Source organism: Pezoporus wallicus, unplaced genomic scaffold (genome assembly GCF_028554395.1).
Source record: "Pezoporus wallicus isolate ANWC-B61680 ecotype Strahan unplaced genomic scaffold, APGP_CSIRO_Pwel_v1 contig_9561, whole genome shotgun sequence".
Lineage (NCBI taxonomy): Eukaryota > Metazoa > Chordata > Aves > Psittaciformes > Psittacidae > Pezoporus > Pezoporus wallicus.
The window spans coordinates 65866-86111 of NW_026639554.1; the positions used below are offsets into that span (position 1 = coordinate 65866).

The window sequence follows — 20246 nt, forward strand, 5'->3', positions numbered from 1 at the left end:
CACTGATTCCCCATCGGTGTTTGCACACCCAGGAGCACTGATTCCCCATCGGTGTTTGCACACCCATGAGCAGTGACTCCCCATCGGTGTTTGCACACCCATGAGCAGTGACTCCCCATCGGTGTTTGCACACCCACGAGCAGTGATTCCCCATCGGTGTTTGCACACCCAGGAGCACTGATTCCCCATCGGTGTTTGCACACCCACGAGCAGTGATTCCCCATCGGTGTTTGCACACCCACGAGCAGTGATTCCCCATCGGTGTTTGCACACCCACGAGCAGTGACTCCCCATCGGTGTTTGCACACCCACGAGCAGTGACTCCCCATCGGTGTTTGCACACACATGAGCGCTGCACATCCATGAGCATCCCTGCATCTCAGGCTCAGTCGGATCCTGCTCTCCATCAGCACCCTGGGTCCCTTCACCCCTTTCCCTTGCCCAACCCCTCCTTATGCCCCCCAACTCCTGGGGTTGGAGGGTGTGTGGGGAGCCCCAGTGCTGCCCCAGCCCCACACACACGTCGTGCAGCGCCGCCTGGCCGTGAGGTCTGGTTTGCTCCATTTATCCTCCCAGGGCAGGCTCGTGCGCTCGTAGCTCGCCGGCTCCCAACTGACTGTCAGTGGCTTTGCCTTTCCAAGGGACCCTGCTGGCTGGTGGCTTGCTTTTTTGTGTGCCTTTTTTTTTCTTTCATATATTTGTATGTGGGAACGCATATAAATCCATTGTCTCTCATCACCTTGTTATGATCTAATAGGGGTAGAGAGGCAGTGGCGTTCCTCTTTGCTGAGCACTTTAATTCATGATGATTTCTTAGACTCGATCTCCTCTGATATGTCGTCAGTGTTTGCGGTCCACTGTTTTGGCCACAGAGGGTTTGGGAAACAAACAATGAGCTGTACGTTTGCAGGCTCAGATCACACATGGTCGGCATTAGGAGCAAGAATGTGTCTTCCCATCCGAAGCGACGAGCCCGAGCTACGGACCGTGCTGTAAATACCCCCTGAATGAGGCTGAGTACGGAGGGGAGAACGTGGCAGGACCTGCCAGAGGTCCCCAGTGGCACTGGGGCGCTGGTGAGGGGGATCAGGGCTCATACTGGGGATGCACATCCCTCTGCTTCCTGCTGCAGGGTGCACTTGCACCCGGTTTTCCTTCCTGGGTGCATCCAGGGTGGGAAGAAAACGTCACTGTGGGGGTCATATCCATTATGTCCATTCTGTTGCATTTTCTCATGCTTCATCCCTGATGCGGGGGACATTGCTGGTGCAAAGGCTGGACCCTTTCATCCCAGGGATCCTGGCAGCCTTTACCTTCAGTTCTTGGCAAAACCCATCACCCTGTGGCTGGTATAACCAGGGACCCAGGGTGAGAGTGCGGGGTCTCTGCAGACCCCTGGGGAAGAGCTCCTGTGCTGTCTGCTCCAGGGACGAGGCTGGCTGTGTGCTGAAGGGGAGGGATTCCTGGTGCTAGGCTGCAGGGGAAGTTGGAGGGAGCGGGGCTGAGAAGGAAGAGCTTGTTTTGGGGGGGGTGTGCCCTGTCTTGAGAGGTCTGGGGTGGGGGGAAGTTAAAATGAGTGAAAACCTGGTGTAAATCTGGTACAGTTCCCGGCTGTGTGCGGGGCAGCAGCGTTTGCAGCATGGGGAAGCGCTCGTCCCCAGCACCAGGGGCTCTCAGCTCCCTAAAAACGCTTTATTCTATGACGATGATTATTCTTTTCAAGAAAGCAGCCCAGCCGTCTGCGAGCCGGGGGGATTTTCCATAACATAAACACAGCAAACAGAAAAAGAAAAGGGAAAATAAAAAGGAGCACTGATTTTTCCGTTCCCACTGGAAGCAACGAGTGCGTTTGGAACATGAGGAAAGTATTATTCAAGCTATTGTAAAATAAAATATAAAACTAACCAGAATAGGAGGAGAAGGGAAAGATAAAGAACAAAACAAAACAAAACAAAAAAGCCTCAGTTGGGAAGAGAGACACTGAAAAATGGGCTTTTTTCAACTGCTGTGCAGGAGAGCTCCATGGAGACCTGGCCTTTGCCTCTGCGGGGGCTGGATCTAGGTGGAGGGGTAAGAGGCTCCTGGGTTTGTATTTCATAGAATCCCAGATTGGTTTGGGTTGGAAGGGACCAACCTGCCACAGGCAGGGAGACATTCCACTGGACCAGGTAAAATCTCCACTTGGGAAGGTGCAGTCCTGCCCTTGGGAAGGGGTCTTCTGCCACTCTGGATGATCCCATGACCTGGGCAAGGAGCATCCCATGAGGGATTCGCATCCCCAAGGTACCACCATTGTCACAGCCACGGTTTGGTGAGGGATGTGCAAGTGGAATCACCACCAGCACCAGCCAAGCATCACCCCAGTCAGGGCCCAAGGCACTGACAGCCCTCGATGAGGCTTTGCAGTGCCTTTGGCATCGTGGCAGGGTTTGGCCTTGCAGCCACAAGCTGTCGGCATGCAGGAGCCACATGCCCACAGGGAGCCTGGCAAGGAGGCAGCACCTTCCAAGGGTCTTTTTTCCTGGTAATGGTGGGATTTGGGGCTCCAGGGCTGCTATTTGATTTTATTTGACTCGCTCAGTCGCTGTGTGTGGATGGCAGCTATATTGGGATGTGATTTCACAAGGCAGCATGGTTTCTGTTAAAATAGCTTCTAAAAAAAATCAAAACAAAATGGTAGGAATGATGTTAGCGGCACAACCCTGGACCAGAGTCGGCCCTGGCTCCTCACACCCACTGCGCCTGCTGGGTCCCAGCCAGGGCTCAGCCTGGCGCAGGGACAGGCACAGCCAGACAACGGGTGTCGCAAGCTCCTCGTGCCAACGGAGAGCGTGTGACTGTGGGATGGGGCGAGCTGCTTGTGAGGGGATGCTCGTTGTGTTAACGAACCTTGGATGGGGCTTGGCAAGAGGTTTCCCGCACGGCTCTGGGTGCAGCTCCAGCATCCCCGCATGGTCCATGTGTTCCTTCCATAGGTGCTGGGTAAACAGCACTTCTCCTGCAGCACGAGCTCGGTGGGAAACCTCAGCAAGCGGCTGGAGCTGGGGCTTTCTGATCTCTGGAGCGAGCACGTGGGTTATTCCCGGGAGCAGCGCGTTCCCAACCCAGCAGCACACACCCCCCCATCCAGGCACTGCCGCTAGCAGGGCTGCTGCAGGAATATCCCCAGCTGTAGCTCAAGTTTTCTCCCAACGAGAAGCCAAAGCACCGGGGAGGAAGCTGCACTCAGCTATGACCACCAAAAACTCCCGTGAAAATCGCTTATTTCCGTTCCTGTTCATATTGCTTCCTAAATATTCAAAGGAATATTGCTCCCTGCATCCCACACTCAGCCCTGTGGATGTGTGTGAGTGGTGGGAAGATGCTAGGCTGGGAGCGGGGCCACACATTGATGAGGTGCACAGGGAAGCCGGAGGGGCTGTTCCCTCACAGCCTGGCACACATCAAACGCCAGACATGTGCTGTTCCCCTTTAAGCTGGGAGCATCCGCATGGAGATAATTTAAGGACAGAGCATGGTGCTGTGATTTTAGTGACTTGAAGGCAGGAATAAACTACTTAGCAGGGTTTGGGAAAGGCCGTGCAGTTTTACCTCATTAGGAGGAAGAAAGTGCGGGCCAGAGAACGTAAAGACCGAATCAGATGTGCTGCTCCAACACTGAGCCCTTGTTCTGCAGCTCCTTCGCCCCGCGCTGTGTTTTACTGGCCACTTTTGTGCCTAATTACCTTGAACCCTGTAATTAAACACCTTCTTTTATTAGCCCTGGGTCAGTTTGGAAAATCTCACTGAATGGTGACCCTACCCTCTTTCCATGGGGGGGGGATGCTGAGGGTGGGAGAGGAGGGACCCAAAGCACTTACTGGGATCCCTGGGCCACACGTCTGGGTTCCTTGGGGAGGGCTGGGGCTGTGCATTGAACCCAGGGTGTCACTGGCCCTGCCAGTCCCAGAGCCCACACTTGTGCCAGCAAGGGCCTGGTGCTCCGCTGGGAGAGCAAGCACAAGAACATCTCCAAACCCAGCAGTTTTGGAGGCTCAGGTGGGCAGGGGATGGCTCCAGCCCCAGGACGCTGCTGAGGCTGCGTTTTGCAGATAAGATCCCCTCTCTCCCTGCAGCCGCTGCTCATGTGAGACCAGAAGCTGCTCCCGCATTGTCTGGGCAAGTTCTCCATTTCTCTGGTCTCCAGCCCCAACCCGCTGCTGAACCCCCCCGACTTCCCGGGCTCGTGGTGTCCGCGGCTGACCCGGCAGTCGGGGCCCTCCGGAGCTGCTGTGAGAAACTGCTGCTGAGGGAAAATGAGCTCATGCTGAGGAGCACGGGGCTGGGGATGCGGTGGAGGAGCAGGCAGAGTTCCCTTCCAGGCTGCTGGATGAGGAGCGAACAGTGATGTAACAGTGGTCCCTAAATAACGTCGTGTTTGATCCGTCTGGGTTCAAAGCCAAAAACCACAAAAGTACCTTCTGAATCGTGTTTGGCCTGTGACCAGTTCCTCCAAGTCAGGTGTTTGTTCCAGGGATGTGTCTGTAGGGATGTGTCTGAATACGGGTGAATCCACAAGGCTGGACCCTTTTGGGGGGTTGTTCTCTGGAGCTCTCTCGCTCTCTGGAGCTCCTCTACAGACTTATTGGGGGGGTCTTAAATAAACTCACATTGATAAGAGACATTATGGAAGGGAAAATATGAAAGAAAATGTTTGCACTGGATAAAATAATCCAGAGAAGGAAGCAGGAACAGCTCAACCTGGAGCTGCAGCGAAGGAGCATCACTGGGAGTTAGTCATAACAGTGAGAATAGTGAATGATAGTAAAAAGCAAATGAGTCTGGAAGAAACAGTGCGGGCTTGCAGGGTGGTTTGGGGCTGGAATCACTTCACTGTGGGTGAGTTGGAGGTTGTGTCACTGCTGGAGGAGCTCTGTGGCTGCTCTTGAGGCTTGCTGCAAACCTGGTGGAGATGGGGACTGATGACACAGGGATGACCTTGCACTGGAGGAGCTGGTCCTTGCCCAGGACCACATTTTCTGTGGGAAAGGGCCAATGCATTGCACTGGCAGAAAGGTTTGGGTGTGATCCCAGCACAGGCACTGTAAAAAGGCCGCTCCAGCCTGGACCTCATCCGCACCTTCTGCCTGGAGCTACAAGGCAAGACGCAAGTGATGCATGAGGCCACTGCAGAAAGCACAGCTGTAAGCTGCCCGCTAAAAGGGCGTATGGGCGTCTTGAGTTACCCCAGGGTGACCAGGCTGGAGTCCCTTTGCAGTGCTGATGTCCTAAAGGGAAGTTCCACAGATGCAGTGCGTTTGCATTTGCCTGTAAAGCTGCTGTTGCTGAGACGTGACCCTGAGATGCTCTATCAGACTTGAACCAAAAAGGAAACCGGAGTTCCCTGTCTGACGCCAGTGCCCTTCGGGACAGGGAGGGGGGGAGCACCTACTTCTGTCTCCACAACAAGGGATGCTTGAGACACTGCAGCCCTGGCGCAGCCAAACCTGTGCCTGAGGTTTGCTAAGCGCCGGGTGCCGGTCCCAGGGAGGTGGGAGAGCCTGTGGGAACGGGAGCAGCTCCCAAGGTTCACTTTCTGCCCCTCCACAACTGACTTCCCCAGAAGGATCACAGTGCCCAGCATGGTGTCACTGCACCCCACCAGGGCTCGAGCATGCACCCCTGGTCACTGTGCCAGTGCCAGACTCTTCCATAGTGGTCCCTGAGGCCCCGAAACATCAGTGCAGCAAGGGAGCACTGAGCACCCGTTTGGTACCCAGCATCACCCCAGCGTTTTGGCCCGTGCTGTGGGGAAACACCACTGCATGTTCAACCACTGTACAGGGACAAGAGGTCGGTTTTCCCACCCTGCCAGGGATGGGCAAGAGCAACGGGGCAGTTTTGCTACCTCACGGCTGTTTTCCCAGGCAAGAAATGTCTTTCTGCAGCCTCTTCCTGTTGCAAGAGCTTTGCTCAGCACGTGCAGGAGGAATTCCCTGCGCCCGGCCCTCGGCGCTCTGCCCAGGAGCCCTTCCGTGACAGCAGCTCCTCCGAGCACCAATCCTTGCAATCAGAGATCACACCGTGCTCCTCTGCGCCCACCCCGTTGCACTTGTCTCGTCATCATGTGCCTTTCGGTTCCTCTTTTCGCCATCCAGACATTTCCCCTTTTTCTTTCCTTTGGAATTTTTTTCTTTCTCCCCCCGTTGTGTGCAGGGTTTGAAGGACTCAGCACCGCTCCGGCGGCACGGACACAGGACAGGCACTGCCTGGCCCCCGTGCTCCATCCCTTCCCTCGTCCCTTCGGCTGTGCTGGGATGCAGGGCTCCAGGAAGGTCTGTCCAAGGGTCCCAGGAGCCCAATGAAACGTTCACCACAACGTCAACCGTCTGCCTTCCAACATGAGGAACAGACGCGTTGTAGGTGTCTCCATGCAAGAAGAGTCCTCATTCCCCACAGGGTCTGGCAGGAGGCACCAAGTCCCCTAAAACTCATCTAAAACCCTCAAAGAGAGAGAAACTCCGATGAACTTGAATAGCTCTGAACAAAGCCCAGTGTTTCCAGTCGTGTTATCCACCTTTGAGCATTTCTGGAGGAGATGGGATGTCCTTAGGTGCTCCATAACCTTTGCATGAATAGTTCTTTTTCTCTGCATAAGCACATTCTTAAAGGAGCACTGGGCTTTCATTCTCCACTCACTTCAACCATCGTACTTCTCTGTTCACTTGTTTAAATCAAGCATAAAGCTCTAACTGTTCTTTGAATATTTATGACTAGTTTTTATCTCATGCCATGCATACAAAACATACTTGATTTCTTTCCTAAAAGTTTTTTCAAGTGCAAAGTTTTAAAAACATGTGGCTTTTATTGCAGGCAGGAATGAATAACAGCATTCCACCAGTAACCACATTAAATGGAACAGTAATATTCATATGCGTAAGGGCAAAAGCTGCCTTGTTTCCTATTTGCAGTTGAACTCTGAAATTAATTAAGAACTAAAAGGATCTGACAGTCATTAGGATCTTTTAAAAAGGAGTGGAAGTGGCAGATGGGACCCACGCTCCAAAAAGCTCACCCGCGCTATCAATAGCACAGAGGATGTGAGCCCTGAACATGCTCCTCCTTGTCAGGCCGTGGTGGGGAGAGGAGAGTCGCGGTCCTGAACAATGAAGAATGGCACTTTCGTGACTTCAGAGGCCCAGGATCCACGTCAATCGCACTCGTGCTCCCAAGTCACTTCACAGCTTTTGAAAACCTCATCCCATCCCATCCCATCCTGCCAGTGCTAGAGGATTTGTCTGCAGCCACCGGCAGCTGGTGCTTGGGGGTGGCAGGTCCTGGCTCCCCTTGCACTGTTCAGAGGGATTGATAAATCCCCAATGGCAGCAGCATCACTCCCGGCTCACCCTGGTCAATGCACATGGGGCTCCACTGCTTTGCTCCCCAGATGCATCCCTAGGGATGTGTGTGGTGTTTCCCTGGGGATGCTGGTTGAAATGAGGGCTGGTGATAAAATGCACTGAGATAAACTGGGAGCAACTGGGGGGACACACGAGCCCCGAAGCTGTAAGGAGGGTCAATGACCACTTCTCAGCTGTGATCTTTTCCAGTCATTCAAGCAATGGTGAATGAAACCTGGTACCAGGTGGAAATCTCATTGATTTTCTCTAGTGACAGTATCTCATGTCAGGATCTGGAATCTTACTAAAGTCCTCCTCCTCCTCTTGCTGCCCCAAGCAAGGATCTTGCTTGCCAGGGCTGCGTATGCAGACAGTGAGGTGGAACTGGGCAGCTGTGGCTCCCATGGGGTTAATGGATGTCCCGGCTCAGGACCTGATGTCGAGCCCATGGAAGCAGGGACTGAGAAGGGTTCCCCTGCTGTGGGTATCACCCAGCAGCCCAAGCACAGACCATCACCAGGCTGATCTTGGGGCTGGTTCCTTGCCCAAGCTGAGGCTTCCCTCTGATTTATGTCTGGGACAGCCACCACCTTCCCCCCAAGCTTCCCCTTATTTCTTCCCTTGAGCCCCGTGGCTTCCTCCCGCAGGATCCTCTGCCTGCAGAGCCCGTAATTGCCCCATGGGAGCCCATTTTAGCGGTGACACTCGGGGGTTAAAAACTGCTACCATCGTGCACCCCATTGGACCCAGCATCTGTTGTTTGATTTATGAATGAATAGCATGCTCCCTCCCTGCATGCTGCTCTCAGATCCCCTTCCCTTAACTACAAAATAGATCCAGACACCCGCATGGCCCTACTGAGCGCCGTGCTCCTGAGAGCTCTGAGGCAGAGTTTGCGATGAATTTTTAATAGAAAGCTTCCTATAAGCCCCTGCGCTCGCTTCCTCACTGTTGAAACAAGTGGCTCTGCTGCTAAAGAGCAGCTCAAATGAATTAAAAACTACAGAGGAGCCTGTAAGGGAAGTAATCCCAGAGAGCAATGATTTAAAGAGCCGCTGACCTCCCTGCAATGTGAACAGTAGCTTTTAAGTATTTGCAAAGAGGCCCATGCAAATCCTGGGTCTCATACTCCATTAACCTCCTCTGGAGTGCAGGGAGGGTGGCGGAGGAATATTCCCCATACACTGATGTCTCCTGGTTCGCAGTGTGAGGTTTGTCCCCTCTCTGGGACTCTGAATCCCACTGGGCTGACGAGGATAATTCAAATGAAAGATAATGCGCATTGAGGTTACCTGTGCCATGGAGCCTGTAGCTCCAGGGCAGCTTTGCTCTCCTGAACACCTCTTTGCACCTCCAGGGGTCACCGGCCAGCCTGGGGCTGGGCAGATCCTGGTTTGTCACTGCTCTGGGGTTTGGGTCCAGTTTTGTATTACTGCAAGTCAGCAACTGGCTTTGCACCTACACGATGGAGAAGTGCAGGGCTGCGCGATGGGTTATGGGGTGAGGCCACATCCCATCGCCCTGAAGTCAAGAACAAGTCAGGGCTGGAGGTCAGGGGGTGCTGGAGCAACTTTTGGGGAGGAAGCAGGACATAGTTCCCTTAGGAATACGCTGGTGAGCGGCTCCGTGTACTACGGGAGGCATTTCTATGTTGCTTTGAGGACACTGAGGAGATGCCCTTTCCAACAGGCTGCTCCCAGTATAAAAAGGGAACAGAGAAGGCTGTGGATGGCTGGGCTGCGAGCAGACACCGGGTGCATGAAGCAGCCAGAGCAGGAAGGGCAGGGGATGCAGAGCTGAGAAGGAACAGTGAGGAGAGGGCTCCATCCTTTGGGGTCCGAGTCTGGTGCCACCCCTGGGGCTCGCAGGACAGGGCAGGCAGCCAGAGCCGGGCTCTGCACCCCAGTGCGGGGCTGCAGCTTCGGGGGGAGGCAACCGGGTAACGAGCAGGGCTGTGCCGGGAGGTGTCGGGGGCACAGGAGGGGAGCCCTGGGGGTCGGTTCAGCATCCGGAGGAGCACGGCAGGGCCGAGGGTACGAAGGGGGGCAGCAGGCGGGGGGGGGTGTGGGGGGGTGGCATCGGCCCGGTCCGGGGGGCGCCCGTCACCGGCCGGGGCCGCCCCATCCCGCCCGCCCCGTCGCGGAGCGGCCACGGCGGAGCCTCGGCGCCAACTAGCGGCCTTCTTGCTGCGCTGCGCCCCCCACCACGCATGCGCGGGGTGCCCCCCTTCACTGCCCGCACCCCTCCGATCCTCTCCTTCGGGTTACCGGGGGGCACCGCGACGGGCCTCGGCACGCCCCGGCTCTGCGGACCCTCCCCGCCCCTGCTCCGGGTCCTGCCTGGGTCCCCCCGCTGCGAACGGCGGCTGGAAAACAGAACAAACCCGGGCGGGCGCTTGCACCTAAAAAGGGCAGGATTTCAGCGCCGGTAACGGCGGGACACGGCGGCCGCCCCCGGGGCCGGTGGGGGAGAAGCTGCCCCCGGCACCGGCTCGACGGGCCGGCGCTGCCCGGGCGTTAACGAGGGCTGCAGCGGGAGAATGTCCGCTCCTTCCCGTTAAAAAGAAAACATACATAGGTTTGGACACACACAACAAACGCGGGGTTCGGGTCTTGCGAGCGGGGCTCTCCGGACACGGCGGAGGAAAACGCGTCTTTGGTTTGTGGAGGGACTTTAGGAAAAGCGGAATTTGTGATTTTATTTCACTGTTTGCTGTTTGGGTTTATTTTTGTTTGTTTTAAGGAAAACCGCGTCTCACCCCGCGCAGCGCGGAGCCGGAAAAGCTGCAGCCCGACGGGCAGCCCCGGGGCCTAAACACCGGACGGAGCCGAGCCCCGGCGGGACGCAGTGGGCAGCGCGGCAAGGGAACCCCCGCTAAGCCCCCGGTTCTGCCTCGTCGCGGCCGGGAAAGCCGTGGGCAGCCGCGGAGCGGAGCGAACCGCGGCCGCCGCCGCCGTTGTGTTCCCACAGAACCGGTGGCTTCGCCACGGATTTTTTTCTGCAACGATTGCGGCCGGAGCCGCCGGCCCTGCCCGCAGCCACAGCCCCGGGGGAGCTGCTGGGGGCGCCGGGACCGCCGGAGATGGAGCCGGTTTTCATTCTGGGGAGGGCAGAAGGTGGAGGCTGGGGAGCAGCGGTGTCCAGCGCAGGCCGTGGGGCGAGCAGTCCCCGTCGGTGATGCGTGTGCGGTGATGCGTGTGCCGTCCCACGTGGTCCTCCGCGGCCGCCGTTTCCCCGGTCCCAGCACGGTCGAGCCCCCTCCGGCTGCGGGGGACGTGCTGCGCTCCCAGCCCCGTGCACGGCGGCGGCTCCGGCCCCATCGCGCCCCAAACCTTTTGCCGGCGACGGCACGAAGCCACCGAGCCCCGACGTGTGCCCGCCCTGCCGGGCCCGGTGGGGTACGGGGGGGGGCACATGGCTCCCACCGGGCACGCCCCCATTCGGCATTAACCCCGCCCCTTGTGCCTATGACCACGCCCCGTTGGAGCCACGCCGTGGGAGGGGATAAGGGCGCCCGCGGCCCCCCCATTGGCCGCACTCCCCGTCCTTCAGGGCGCTGCCCGCCCCGCCCGGGCCGGCAGTAAATACGGTACCGGGCGGGCGGCGGACACTCGGGAGCTGGTTTCGGGGCTGCCGGCTGAGGCACCCACTGCCACCGAGGCGCCCGGCCGCGACGTGGCTCTGCCGGGGCTCTGCGCCGCCTTTGCCAGGGCGGGAGCGCAGCGGGACTGCCGGGGACGAGCCCCGGAGCCGGGTGGGAGCGGACACCGCGCACCGCTTTCCCCGCGCCGCCCCGCGAAGGACGGCGATCCGCCGGGACGGAGCGAGGCAGCGAGGGGCCCGGCCGCCGCTGCCCCCGCCTCTGCTCCCCGCCGCCGCGCCCCGCCGGGCCTCACCTCGCACCCCTCGGCAGCGGCGGCTCCCTGACGCCCGCCGTTGTGATGCGTATTCCCGTAGACCCGAGCACCAGCAGGCGCTTCACACCCCCGTCCACGGCCTTCCCCTGCGGTAAGATGGGCGAGAACAGCGGGGCGCTGGGGGCCCCCGCGCCAGGGGCCCGGGCTCGGCCCGAGGTCCGCTCCGTCGTGGATGTACTGGCCGACCACGCCGGAGAGCTGGTGCGCACCGACAGCCCCAACTTCTTGTGCTCGGTGCTGCCGTCCCACTGGAGATGCAACAAGACGCTGCCGGTCGCCTTCAAGGTAAGCCGGGACGAAGGGGGGGGGATGAGGCCGCGCTGTACTCCCGGCAGGACCGGCCCGGCTCCGGGCTCGCCCCTCGCGCTTTAACTCGCTCCTGACATCACCTCGGAGCGAGCCCGGTTTATTATTTTTAATCACGTCTCCGCATTGCCCCGCGGTCACAGCATCTTAGATATTCCGTACAGTTAGGAGCTCTCAGGCGACTTTGAAGTTTAATGAGAGTGGAGGTTAATTACCTTCCTGGGAGAGGGAGGCAGGAAGATCTAATCGGCACAAAGAAAGCGAAGAGCCGAAGCCCCGGCACCCGGCTGCGCTGCCCGGGCTCCCCGCGCCGCCCGGCTCCGCTCCTGCGGGACCCAACGGGGCAGCCCCGGGCTGAGGCTTGGCGGGGGGAAAGCCCCAGCTTTGCGGGAGCCTGGGGGGACGGCAACTGAGCCCCACGAACCCCGGAGGTTGTTACAAACCGCCCCCCCCCCGTTTCTGCCGTGCCGGCACCGGGAGCTCGGGGCCCTCGTCCCCGGTACCCGGAGGGGGTTCAGAGGATCCGTTCCCCATCGCCGGGCGCAGGCTCCCCTCCGCGGCTTCGCCGGGCAACTCCGTGGCCGCCCCGAGTTCAGCAGCGTCTTTACACCCCTCCGAATCAAACAAAATAAAACACGAATGTCCCCGAGGGAGACCGAGGGCGGCCTCATCCCCCCCTCCTCCCCCCGCGTAATCCCCGCGCTCCTTTTAACCACCTTTTTAGCTCATTTTCCCCTTCCCCGCTGGTTTTGCAGCCCTCCTCGGGGGCTCGGATTGCTTTTGGTTTTGCTTTGGGTTTTTTGGCGGGTTTAGGGGGAAAAGCGTAGGGCAGGTTAGCTCCGACCGCCGTTGGTATTAGCCTAAAATCCTTCCGTTCCGCCTTAGGTCGTAGCTCTCGGAGATGTGCCCGATGGGACGGTGGTCACGGTGATGGCCGGGAACGACGAGAATTACTCGGCGGAGCTCCGCAACGCTTCCGCCGTGATGAAAAACCAAGTGGCGAGATTTAACGACCTCAGATTTGTTGGGAGAAGCGGCCGGGGTAGGTACCGCCCGGGGAATGGTTGTCTCTTATTTGTCTTTTTAGAGGAAAAAAAAGGAAAAGGAGGAGGGGAAAAAAGGGGGGGGGGTAAGAGCTTTAGTTTATTTTAATTGTATTTTAATGACGTGTCTCCCGCGGGCCGGTGGTTTCGTTGCCGCGGGCCGGGCTTGTCGCGCAGGAAGGAGCGGCCCCGCTCCGCCTGGAGGTTCTTCCGCTGCGGTGCAGGGCAATAAACCCACCTCGGTGTAAAGCCTCCGATGTGGGGTAAGGAGGCTGCGGTCCCCTCTCAGACCCTCCCCGATTCATCTCATCCGGCCGCTCCAGTGGCCGCGGTGAGCGCCCGGTGAGGGGAGGTGCGTCGGTGCCCTCCAGTGTGAACGGTGCGGAGCGGAGAGGGCTCGTCTCGGTGCCCCGGTGACTCCCGTCGTTTTCTCCGCGTTTGCCGCGTGGAAAAGCGGGTCGGGAACGTCCCTCTCCGGCCGCGGAGTTTGGCTTTTCCCGTTCATCCCTCCCGCCCCTCTCAGCCGCATCGCACCTGAATTGCAAAGAGAGTAAACAGAATTTCAGCATCTCGCCACCGAGACGCGCTGCGGCTCGAGGCTCGTAATTGTTTCATTTAAACGAAAATAAGAATTCTATATTTTAATGGCCATATGGCAGCGTTTTCTCCAAGTCTTTGAATGTATACGCACAATTTCAAATATATTTTGACTTCTCTGCATTAATTAAAAGCAGCGATGTTGGGAATTATTTGCATGTAATAACTGTTTACTTGTTCCTCTTTATGAAACTTGAATAGTTTACATTCTTTCATACATTTCCTTTTTCCTGTTGGCTCCTTCTCCATGCTGCAGTTTCTTTAAAACTCTCCACTTAACTGGTTGCAGGTTGATGGATGGAAAATGTTTTTCTTTTATGAATTAAGCTTTCATTTCTGTAATCAATTATTCTCTCGGGCTCTTTTCTTTCTGGGTTGGGTTTTTTAATCGTCCTTGCACAAATTTCCAAGCTGAATGCAACCCAATCTCAGTTTGACTCTTGAATTCATTATTAACGCTCTCAATTAGCAGCAGTTTACAGTCCCGGGAAGCACTTGGGTGAACAGTCTCGTTCCTGGGGCAGAGTCCTGGCAAATGCTCGTTACAGCAGTAAAAAAAACCCTCTTCTGCCTCTGTGGAGCTTCAGAGGGTAACTCGACTGCTGATTATATGATTTTTAATGTGGGATGAGGCTTTGCAACGTTTACGGAGCAATAACCCCATCGGGCTTCCTGGGGCTGGTGTGAAGGTGTCTGTAGGGTTTTCTCGCGGCGTGTGCTTAGTTCGTGGCGAACGGCAGCTCCTCGCGGTCACAGGGCTCTCTCAGACCTATTTAGCGTGAAAAATCGTTTCTATTGCATTTTAATTCAGGCTGTCCCGTTTGCTGTCATTTGTTCGGCTCCATCTCCTGGAGCCCGGTGCTGGTTTCGTTTATTCTGGCAGAAATCTGGATTCGCTGCAATAGGTTTTTGCTAGGGAAGAGCCCTGTGTGTGTGTAAACGTTTGTGCAAATCTGATGTGTGAAGTGTGTGCCTGTGAATAGCCTGAGCGTGTGCCTGAACCCTGTAACATCAGAATAAGCTCTCGTTTGGAAAACATGGTTTTAAATGCTTCAGAATTGGGCATTTTTAATATTAATGTGTCCGGGCTTGTTCCCCATCGCTGTGAGCTGGAAAGAGCGGGGTCTTTCTCCTCACACACACACAAGCCGCAAAAAAGAATCACCATCTCCATAGACAAGACAAAGGCAGGGTGAAGGACCAGATTCCACTTATGCTTTGCTCTAAAAAAAAAAACCAAAACCAAACCCCAACCCTTTTCTCCTCAGCTTGCACTGTATGAAAAGAAAGCCAAGGCCGGTGAGGTGCTGCACCCCGGTACCTGCTCTCCCGGTCTGAATATCCCACAGGAGCATCCCACAGAGCCGTAGGTGCTCCCAAACCCACCCAGGAGCTGGGGTCCAGCCCCACGCAGCTGGGGATGAGTAACGTCAGGCCGGCTTCCTGAGAGGGCGGGAAATGAGTAAAAAAGATGCTAGGTACTAATTCTCATTTTCGATTCACGGGAGGGGTTTTGCGAGATCCTGAGAGGCAGAAGTGGCCTGGCCAAAACCCGCCGGAGGTTTTGTATCGGCTGCGAGCAAGGGGGGAGGCTGAAATGCGGGGGAGTGATTTCACATGGAGAGTAAAACATTAAAATCATAATTAAAGCAGGAATCCGCTGCGGGAGGGCAGGGAGCTACCGGGCTCAGCTCCTCGGGCGTGAGGCAGGGTTTGTGTCTCAAGCCGTCCTCACCCGCTCGCTGCCTGCCCCTCGCATGCAAACCAAGGGGCTCCCTCCTTCGCCTCCCCTCCCACGGCGCTTCCTAAATAATTGCTCCCAACAGCCCTCATCCCTGCGCTCGGGTTCGGAGAAGGTTTTGCCAGCAAATCCTCCGTGTTGGTTGGTTTCATGTGGCCGAGCCGGCGCCCGGGAGCCTCCGTGCTCCGCAGGCTGCGGCTGCAGCGCGGCTCCTAATGCAGGTTGTCAGCGCAGGGGTTCGGGTTGTGTTTGGGGAGGGTAAAACCAAATCCTTCTGGCACAGAGCATGGGCTGCAGGTTTGTGCGCTGTTTAGTGCTGTGCTAAAAGTGAGGCGAGGCACGGGTTGATGCCTGATGGGCTTTAAAGCCACCATTTTCTCCCCCCACCGACAGTCCCGTAGAGAAACTCTCCCACCTGGGATAATTGCGGGATGTTCTCTGGAGCAGATAATTTCATTTTCCGTTTATTCTTTTTCCCTTCTAGCTGTATAAATACGGTTTTGTTTTGCTATGGATATTCCCAGGTTCAGCCCTATAGATAGATGGTGGTCGGGATGTGAAAAATGCTTCATCCTCATAGGGAAAAAGGGAAAGGAGATGGCTTCTTGCTGCGGTTCTTTGCGAAGTGCAGGCTGGAAGAGCTTCGAGCTGTGGCATGGGCACTTCCAGCCTGATTCCTGCTGGGGTTTATACCTCTGAAATACTAGATACCTTTGAAATCCCACCGTGATTGCTCTTGAGGGGTTGGTTAGAGCGGTTTGCTCTCTTGCATGTGCAGCCTACCCCTTTATACAAGGGAGCATCCCATGGGACCCAAATCTGTCCCTCGTGGAGGGGGTCCTGTGTCCAGCACTGTGTTTCAGGGCTGGATTCCCATGGGAAAAGGAGAAGCATCTGAGCAGGAAGGCACCAGGAAACTGCTGTGGGTGGAGGGGTCAATATGGGGACAGGGATGGGGAGGAGGGGGACAAGTGACTTTTCCATCCAGGAAGGTCCTGGCTCCCGCTCTGAACCGGGTCCAAGCCTCTCTGTGCTGCAGCCAGCAGAACCCCAGTGGGAGCCGGCCGAGCTTTGTGTCTCGGCAATCCTGTCTCATAAAATTAAATGATGTGTGTGTGTTGGAGTTCGGTGGATGTGGATATTTGTGTCTGAGCTTGCTCCAGAAGGAGCCTTTCACTCCCACAAGAGCTGAACCCTCATTTCTCCCTGTTTTGTTTTTCTTTCCCCTCACCTTCCTTAGGAAAAAGCTTTACCCTGACGATCACCGTGTTCACCAACCCCACGCAAGTTGCTACCTATCACCGAGCCATTAAAGTGACTGTGGATGGACCCCGGGAGCCACGAAGTAAGTGATGTGTTTTATCTGGCAGCCACTGAGATGCGTGGAGGGGATGCAGGGGTTGGGCTCTGTGCGGTTGAAGGATGCAGGATGCTGTTGTGGCCAGGCCAGCCGGGGCAGGCACCCCTCGCAGAGCTAATGTGAGCCCTGGGACCGTGCACTGCGTGGCATCATGTGGATGCTTTTGTATTCTTTGCACAAGGGAGCATGTTGCGTGTCTCTGCCTGCTCTTGCCACCTCCATATCCCATTGGGGAGGGATGGTTGCATAGCTCCAGCCCTGGTAGTGGCTGGGATGCAGGGAAAATGCTGTGGGTATGAGGAGGACTTGACCGTGGTGTTGTGCAGGGCACGGCTGGGGGGTTGCAGCCATCAGAGGCTGAATTGCCGATTATTGAACTGGAATGCGGGCAGGTTTCTTTGCTGGGTTCTCTTTGTGTGTCTGCAGGGCCCAGCAGGGCTCGGTGAGCACCTTCCCCTTTGCTCGGTGCTGCTTTCACTTTCGGGTTGTCGGAGGCTCTGGCTGATGGCAGCTTCCGAAAGCCCAAGAGATGACTGAACCAGCTGCGGCGCTCCCAGGGTGCAGGCGGGTGCCTGTTGGCTGGGGAGGGCTCTTTGCACACACAGCTGTGAATCACCCTCGTGGGGCTGGGGGCTGGCACTGGGCTGATTTGAGCTCACTTTGGCATCTCCTGTGACCCGTGCGGGGAAATGCTCCGGTGCCGTTGGCTCAGGAGTTTCCTTTTGCCACAGGTAATATTTGCTCTGTGGGACCCTCCCCTGCAGCGAGTTCTCATCCCCAGGGCCTCTGTCTCTGGGTTTTTGCTCTGGCTTCACCTTCCTGACCGCTCAGCACCACCCTTGGGACCATAAAGCAGAGTTTGTTCCCTTTGTGTGTAAGGCTGCCGGTGCCCAAACTGAAGGGAAACGGTTTGATCCTTCTAAATATGCTTTAGAAAATACTTTCTGCTGATGCTGTCTCGGGGCCATCGGTGCCCCTTGATGTCAGGCCAGGTGAAGGCTGCTCCCTTGGCGAGGAGGTTTTATTTGCTTTGGGGTTTGCTGGGTTTTGTTCCCCCTTTTATTTTGGAGCACAAGAGGCTTCATGGGCATTCCTGGGATTTGCCAAGCTGGCATCCAGGCAGTGCCATGCTGTTGGGTTTTTAAGGCAGGTCCCTGTGTGGGGCTGTGGCAGTGAGCAAACATGGATTGTGGTGGGTGCTGCAGCCACTGGGACTGGGCTGGGAGGGGAAAGCAGGGAGACATTTCACAACTCTTCCAGGTCAGGAATAGAAACCAGGTCTCCTGACTCCTGGCTCAGCCCTTTATCTGCTGCATCAGATCGCCTTTCTAATAATAATAATAATCAGGAATACATAAATAATAATACAAGGCGAGATAGTTGCTACTCTTGGCGTTTGGTTTGCTCTGCACCGATAGCCAGCACTCGCCAAACCCTGCTGAATCACACCCGCTCCTCCTGAATTTCAACATCCCATCCCATCGCTCCCATCTTTAATTTACATCCCCTGATACAGGCAAGGGCTGGGGGGCTGTGCTGTTGGGCTGCGGCTGAGCCCTCCTTTGGTTACCCCAGGCAGAACCAGGGATGGAGCAGCTCATCCTGGCTCCGTGTGCCCAGGGATGTGCTCGCCGGCAGGGCTGCAAGGTCAGCGCTTCCCTGGGGTTTGCTGGGTTTGGTGTTTTTCAGGTCAGATGTAAGGAAGCTCTTCCCTGTGAGGGTGCTGAGGCGCTGGCACAGGGTGCCCAGAGAAGTGGTGAATGCTCCATCCCTGGCAGTGTTCAAGGCCAGATTGGACAGGGCCTTGGGCAACCTGGTCTGGTGTGTGGTGTCCCCTGCCCATGGCAGGGGGTTGGAACTGGGTGATCTTAAGGTCCTTTCCAACCCAAACCAGTTTGTGGTTCTATGACTTGTAGACCTCAGAATGCCTGTGCCGGAGGTGAAGGCTCCCTGAGGAGTCCTTCATGGTGGTTGCTGGCTGCCTTGTGTACACCCCAAAGGTCAATCTCTTCCCCACCACTCCTGCACCTGTAAAGTACTGATCGAAGGAGTTCACCCCCAAGCTGTGCTATGGGGAAGTTTTTCAGATGATCATAGGTTTGGTTGTGGTACAGGGCATATTTTGACTCCCAGTTTGACCCGGGGGCTGAAATTCATGATTGAGAATTCAACGTCTTGAACGGGAAGAAAAAAACTACACACACACACCCCCCCCCTCTTTCACCAGCTTGGTTTGTGTTTTTGAATGAATGTGCCCTTCCCTCCCTGCAGAAACCCTCGGTGTGGAAATACCGGCTACAAAATGATCCAGGTTCACTCCTGGAACCCCAGCGTGGTTTTCCTGGTTAACCTGCCACTGGGTGGCTCTCAGGCACAGCACCCCTGGGTGCTCCGGCCCCCAGCAGCATCAACACCCAAGCAAAACCCAGCAATGACAAGCTCTGGCCAAACGCAGTGGCCAGCGCTGGTGCCCCTGCTTGGCCTTAGGAACAGTGGGTCTACATGTTCAGTATTCTCACCCACATATGTGTAAGTACATATGTGTGCGTGTATGTGCACACAGAAATAGCTGAGGGGTTTTCCCTTCCTTGACTGCAGTGTGGCAAATGGGTGGGACATGGTGTGTGTTGGCTCCCGTTGTGCAGGGTCAGCACTGGCTGGGGCTGGAGGCTGGATGTGGGGCTGGTGTGAGCGGGCAGAAAAGCACCCTTAATGCGGAAAGAATTGGTCATTTGTCTTGGTGTCCTGGGAAAGCCCTGGGCATCATCTTCTCAGATGCAGCAAAATCCCTCCAGCCAACGTTCTAGTGAAGTTTTTGGGTCAGAAATGCAGCTGGGCTCCCTGCCCCACCTCTGAGCATCCCATTCATCTTCCACCCCTGTCCCATGGCTTCATCTAAGGCCCATAAGCAAATCTTTTAAACAAAGCTCTGCCCAGAAAAAAAACTGAGGAGTTTCCAATGGGGTTGAGATGGGTGAGAAATCACAGGGAAGTGGATGAGAGCTGGAGCCCGTGCGGGGCCTGGGAAGGAGCCTGGATGGGGCCACCAGGAGAGCTGGTCCCAGGGTACTGAAGATCTGAGAGGTTTGAGGCCCCACAGCCAAGTGAGGAGCAGCACCAGTGCATGTGGGGCTGGTGACAGCGGTGGCCTTGGCTGAGCTGCTGTGGTCCCCAGGCATCCCTGCCAGCATCACACCGGCCCCTCCGAGCAGCCGCTCACACAAAGATGATGTTTTCTTGTGCTCAGTCTCCTTCTGGGTTAGATCTGGAGAGGAAAAGGACATTCTGTCAAGTTGGCACCTTAGCTCTAAACAAATAGCGCAGCGGGTGCCAAGTGTTGACATTCTTTGTACAAACAGGAAGTAATAAAATATTTGAGCTTCCTGTGAAATTTCCTTCTATTTTTTTTCCATCCCCTCCTTTTCTGCAGCTCTTGGTTCAGCAAGAGCCCTGCTCGGCCAAGCTGCAGCCCTGGTGCAAAGGCCTCTTGCACCCACAGCTGCTTGCAAAATAACCCACAAGAGGCAGAACATAGGGAAATGAATAGCTGGAAGCTGTACAGGGGTGTTTAGTCTGTTCCTGGGCAAACGGGAGCATCTCCAGGGCCTCCCCCATCACACCCACCTAATGGATCCATTCCCTGCCATTGCGCTCATCTCCTCCCTGCCATCACTCTCCTCCTCCCAGCTCCCCTGTGCAGCACCAGCACCTTTCAGCCCATCTCCTGGGAGCTCTTACGCCAAGTAACTTTGGTTTGGTTTGGATTTTGCCTTGGATGCCTTTTTCTCCATCTTTGACTCTTTTCTTGCTGCCGTTCAGTGCTCCTTAACCTCTCTTTGCCTCTTTTTAAATCTCTTTTGCCCTTAACCCTTTGTTTCTGATTTCCGCCCCATCCCTGCTGTC

The 20246-nt window shown here is 56.2% G+C and overlaps 1 protein-coding gene across 1 annotated transcript in view; it reads left to right on the top strand.

The window, feature by feature from the left end:
- The first annotated feature begins 11143 nt into the window (after positions 1-11143).
- RUNX3 (RUNX family transcription factor 3) overlaps positions 11144-20246 on the top strand; it is a 34524-nt gene continuing 25421 nt past the window's right edge. Inside the window, exons 1-3 of the mRNA XM_057415071.1 lie at positions 11144-11581; positions 12488-12644; positions 16224-16328. Coding sequence (XP_057271054.1) covers positions 11321-11581; positions 12488-12644; positions 16224-16328 — 523 coding nt within the window. The 5' untranslated portion in view covers positions 11144-11320. The remainder of the gene's footprint in view (positions 11582-12487; positions 12645-16223; positions 16329-20246) is intronic.